Source organism: Microtus ochrogaster, unplaced genomic scaffold (genome assembly GCF_000317375.1).
Source record: "Microtus ochrogaster isolate Prairie Vole_2 unplaced genomic scaffold, MicOch1.0 UNK188, whole genome shotgun sequence".
Taxonomy (NCBI): domain Eukaryota; kingdom Metazoa; phylum Chordata; class Mammalia; order Rodentia; family Cricetidae; genus Microtus; species Microtus ochrogaster.
Window position 1 is genome coordinate 51,517 of NW_004949286.1, and position 5,194 is coordinate 56,710.

The following is a 5,194-nucleotide window of genomic DNA, read 5'->3' on the forward strand; positions in this document are numbered from 1 at the left end:
AATCCCCCAATGGCCCCTCCCAATCCTCACTATAGCCACAATGTCCAGGAGTTGAAGGCTGGGATTCTTAGGACTGCGCAGCAGGAATCCAAGGGAAGGATCATGAAGATCTCAGATGTAAAATTCCGAGTTCAGGATTTATGGAAAGCCCTGGTTAGTGAGAACTTCATTTTCAGTTTCAGGAATACCCAAGAGGTCATAGCCATGAGTAAACTGGAATCCATGTATAACCTCTGGACCTGGGAACTGAGAAGTTATGTTCTAGACTTACAGAATCAGTTGAACAATCAGATTCAGAATGGGAAAATCCTGACTCTCACAACTAATGCACTGGAGTCTCCAGTTAGTACAAAATATGAAATCATCAAGCAAAAATTTGACAAGTATTTTGAAGAAGACCCAGATAGTGAAACATTGGTTCAATGGAAAGCAAATTTTGAAAATAAGCTACTAATGCTTAAAGATGCACTTATTTCAGACACCAGAAAGAAAGGCAATGAGCTCATCAGTCTTAAACAAAGCCAAGAAAGACTAGATAAACAAAAGTCACAATATGAAAATGAACTGTTAGAGAGGAGCCGAGAGTTGGCTTTAGATGTGAAGGGTAAAGAATTAAGTGATAAAGAGTTGCGTGAGAAATTCAATCAAGTTTGGACAAGTTGGATCTACAATGTGTCTTCTACTGTACCCCTTGTCATAGAGCCTGACATTGATTCAGATGCTGAAAACATTTTCCTACTGTGTTTCAAAAAGGACAAAAATATTGCAGAAAGACTAAAGAAAAGAAGTGGAGAAATGTTTGTCATCAATTATGACAAGCATGTCCAAATGAAAAAAAGATATTTAGTTTCAAAAATTAAATTAGAATCTTGCCATAAAGAGTCAGTTAAAAAAACAACCAAGAACATTTATTTAAGATTTGATGAAATAATTAAAAACATTTGGAAGCAAAAGCGTGATTACAGTCAGCATGATTTTCATAAAATCCCAATGATAATAGAAAACGAACTGAAATCTGTTTCCCCTGAGGAAGAATATACATTTACCAGAGACTACACCATTGACTTATCCTTGTGCTTATTCCAAAGGGCATCTAAGAGTTTCAAAGAAATGCATAAGGCATTCAAAAGAGCAAATGATCCTGTTAACTATCTGGAGAGCAAGAAAGATGATTTCTTCACGAGTTTTAAGATCTCCTGCCAAGGTGCCACGTCCATCACAGCTTTTGTGGAATTCCTGTGGCTCAAGCTCACTCCTGCTGTCTCTACCACTATATGGGAAAAAATGCGCCTTAAAGTAGCTGGGGACATGAGAGTCACGTGCCCTGCATTCAATGGAAACAGGGCTAACCTGGAGAAACACATTCTCATTTCTCTGGCAGAAGAAGAAAACTTTGATAAGTATTGGCAGTACATTCATCATCCAGAATCCTTTTTCAGGGATTACATTAGAGACCACATTAGAAGCTACTGTTCAGAAAAGGAAGGTGAAAAAATAAAGACTTTTTTAAAAATAAGTTTAGGAGACATAAAGAATGCCATCCTCTCTGCCATTCATAAGACCACAGAAGTAGCAAATGATAGAGGCACTGCTTCTCGCTGGTTGGATTTGTTCTGTGATCACCTAGGGAGCAACCTGATCTTTCCAAGAAAAGACCTCATAAGCATCGAGCACCTAGAGTTAAATGACACTGAGTTTCTCAAAGAAACCATGAGTGCAGATTTGGATCCTAAAATGAAGGAAGTCGAGGAGGACTGCTCAAGAAAGCCCATAGATGAAATGGTTCCTGACATTGAGAAAATTCTCTCTGCCCATCTCTGTGGCTGCTGGAAGCAGTGTCCTTTTTGTAAAGCAATTTGTACCAACACCATTCCTGAACATGATGGAGACCACAGTGTACCATTCCACCGTTCTAAGGCTGTCAATGGATGGCATCATTATAAAACAGACTACTTTGCCATTGAGTGCTGTACTACTTCTGTAGCAAGTGATCATTCATTTATTTTAAATGACATCCACAGATTCCCATATAAGAAATATCGAGCAGCAGGAGGTGATTTTGCTACTTGGAGCATCACCCCAGACTCATCTGCCCAGCCATATTGGAAATGGTTTGTCTGTCATTTCAGATCAGAGCTAGAAGAGATATATGAAAAAAAATTTACAAACTTAGGTACTATTCCAGATTCATGGACCAAAATCACAAAGGAAGAAGTATTTGATGACTTGAAAAATTAGAAATTGCCAGAAACAGAACACTAGCACTGCCACACAGATTTCACATTAACCTAGGATACCTAATAGCAATTTAGGTAACATCTTCAAGGTTCTACCTTTAAAATGAAATAAGTAAAAACAAATTAATTAACATTTCAATATTTGAAGATTTTCTTCTAAAAAAAACCCTTTTTCTCCTTTGAATTTTTTCTGCTTAAACATAATGTGCTAAACATGAGAATGTATGATAAAATCAGTAACCATTCATAAACCTCTTTCATACTTGATTATTTCTAATATGTGTTTAAATATTTAGTAACTCAGAAAAAGTTGTCTTCTTAGAAGGAAATGCTGGTATTTCTGGCTGTGACAGATTGCTTTAGAACAACTGAGTGGGAAACTCATCCAGCAAATACATCTGAGGAAATGCTACATTAAATTAATTTAAATAGATGTTTTTACTCACTCTAATTATGGGAAAACCTTGCTGATTTTCATTTTATCAACATCCATTAATTATTAAGGATGTCAAAGTAGAACAATTTAAATAGCCTCTGTTCTGGAAAGAAACAGTCACATTTGCTCAGAACAAAGCCATGGATTCAGGAAAGATTTTCACACAAATAAGGGGAAAATAAAAAATACCTAGTTTTTCATATTATATTATTACTCTTTTTCCATTACATCTTTGTATTTTTCTGTTGATCATTGAAAAACAAAAACAAATCACAAATATTAGTATTGAAACCCTGAGTACATAGCTACAAACTCTATAACCTGTAACAGTGACATGCCTGCAAGATGTACAGCTGCAATAGTACCACAAATGTTGTAGGATTTACCAAACACTTCATGATTGAGTTTAAAACCCTTTCCATGAGTGGATCCATACTTGACACTGCTAAGAAAAGACCAAGAATCTGATATTAGATAGGCCTTAGGCTTATGGAAACACCTATTACCATTATTGTGATAAAGTAACATGGCAATAAAATGATTGCTATTCACATATATCAGTGCTTTGCTCAACTTGCATCAGAGAAGCTTCTTATAGTACAAGGAAATTAACACAGAGACCTACAAGTGGACAGTGTGCAGACAGGGAGAGATCTAAGAGCACTCAGTCATAAATGGTACATGTTCATCAAATCCTTCTCATTGAGACTCAGAGCTATGCTAAAGAGGAGGCTGAGAGATTGCAAGATCTAGAGTTGAAACATAACTCCAAGAAAGAGTACCTGAGAAACGTCACAGGGCTGATGCACATGTGAACTCACAGAGACTGTGGAAGCACACACGAGATCTGTTCAGCTTCAAGCCTGACAGGGTCCTAGCCCTGAGCGGGAAACTGGACACAGTATCCTAAGCAAAACTAAGAATCTGTCTGCCAAAGAAAACCAACCTAAAAATCACAATACCAGAGAATTTAGACAACAATGAGGACTCTAAGAGAGACTTACATAGATCTAATCTACATGGGAAGTAGAAAAAGACAAGATCTCTCGAGTAAATTGGAAGCATGGGGACCATGGGAGAGGGTTGAAGGAGAGAAGCAGGGAGGGGAACAGAGAAAAATGTAGACCTCAATAAAAATCAATTAAAAAAAGAAGCTGTCTGCAACTGATACTTGCTGTCCAAGGAAAATCTCTTTTCTCCAATAGAGTCCCACTGCGTGTATTATCTCCACTGCAGGCAGGCTCCATCCCAATGGAGTCCCACTGGGTGTATTATCTACAGTGCAGGCAGACTCCATACCCAGGCTCCACACTTCAAACAAACTCAGAGATATTTATGTGGACTTTTTGTCTCATTTTGTTTAATGTGGGCATTTTTTGTCTTATTGGGTTTTTACTTGTTTATATTGATTTTCACCTGTAGTATTTTTAGAGGTGTTTTCATGTATTATTTTTGTTGTTGTGTTTATTTTATTTGATAGTATGTATAATTTTTTTGAAAGAGAGACACAAAAGAAAATGACAAAATTTTATACATATGTAGTTGACAAGAACCTGGAAGGAATTGAAGAAGAAAAAATTATAAGCAAAATATAGTATTTGAAAATTTTCAATTAAATAAAAATAAAATGAGCATGAAAATTAAAACCTTGTATTGTATATAGATATGAGAGAGAATTATCCTGGAATTACACTTTGGTGATCACATAACAAAGGGTTATGATGTTTAACAGTGATTGCCAATTTGACAGACTCTAGAACCACCTAGGAGACAAGACTCCGGGGACTGATCAGTGAAAGATGTTTGAGATTACATTAATCTACACCTATGAGATATAATAATGAAGTCCTTCTCTACCTGGGAGCACAATTTCCTGGGTTGAAGTCCTAGATACATAAAAAGGAGAAATTTACCTGGCCACAGAGCATTTATTGCTCTTTATTTGTTGACTAGAGATATATAAAACCATCTGGCTCAAGTTCTTGCCTCTATAATTTGTCCCTCTCTGAAATCAAACCACAAACTGTAACTCTTCTTCTTTCTCTCTTTCTTCATCTCCTTTCTTCCTTCCTTTCGTTCTTTTAATTATGTTTTGAAGCTCTTGTCTAGACAACTAAGGTTGGGAAGATTGTAATTCTAGGTGTAGGTATCTGGTCTTAACCTTTGTTGGATTGTTTTTGATTATATTTGGGTGTGTATATATATATATGTGTGTGTGTGTGTGCTTGTTTGCTTGTTTTTGTTTGTTTTTACATCCTGATCATAGATTTCACCCCTTCTCTATTCCCAGTTCCCCCACCTTCCCTCTCTCTACCCTATCCATTCCTTTTCCATTTCTATACAGAAAAGTTTGGCTTCTCATGGATATGAACCAGCTATGGTCTACAAAGTTGCAGTGAGACTAGGCATCTTCTTTTCTATTATGGCTGGATAAAGCAACCTTTATAGGAGAAAAGGATCTCCAAAGCAATTTGATTTCATGCTGACCCAACTGTGTTAGTTCATATAATCACTTTCCCTG

At 36.6% G+C, this 5,194-nt stretch overlaps 1 protein-coding gene across 1 annotated transcript in view; it reads left to right on the forward strand.

Annotated features, from left to right (window-relative positions):
• Nucleotides 1-2,238, forward strand: part of LOC101983524 (interferon-induced very large GTPase 1-like) — a 7,287-nt gene extending 5,049 nt beyond the window's left edge. The window contains exon 1 of the mRNA XM_026778488.1: nt 1-2,238. This exon is cut by the window's left edge and continues 5,049 nt beyond it. Within this exon, the coding sequence (XP_026634289.1) occupies nt 1-2,238 (2,238 nt within the window).
• Nucleotides 2,239-5,194: the final 2,956 nt, after the last annotated feature.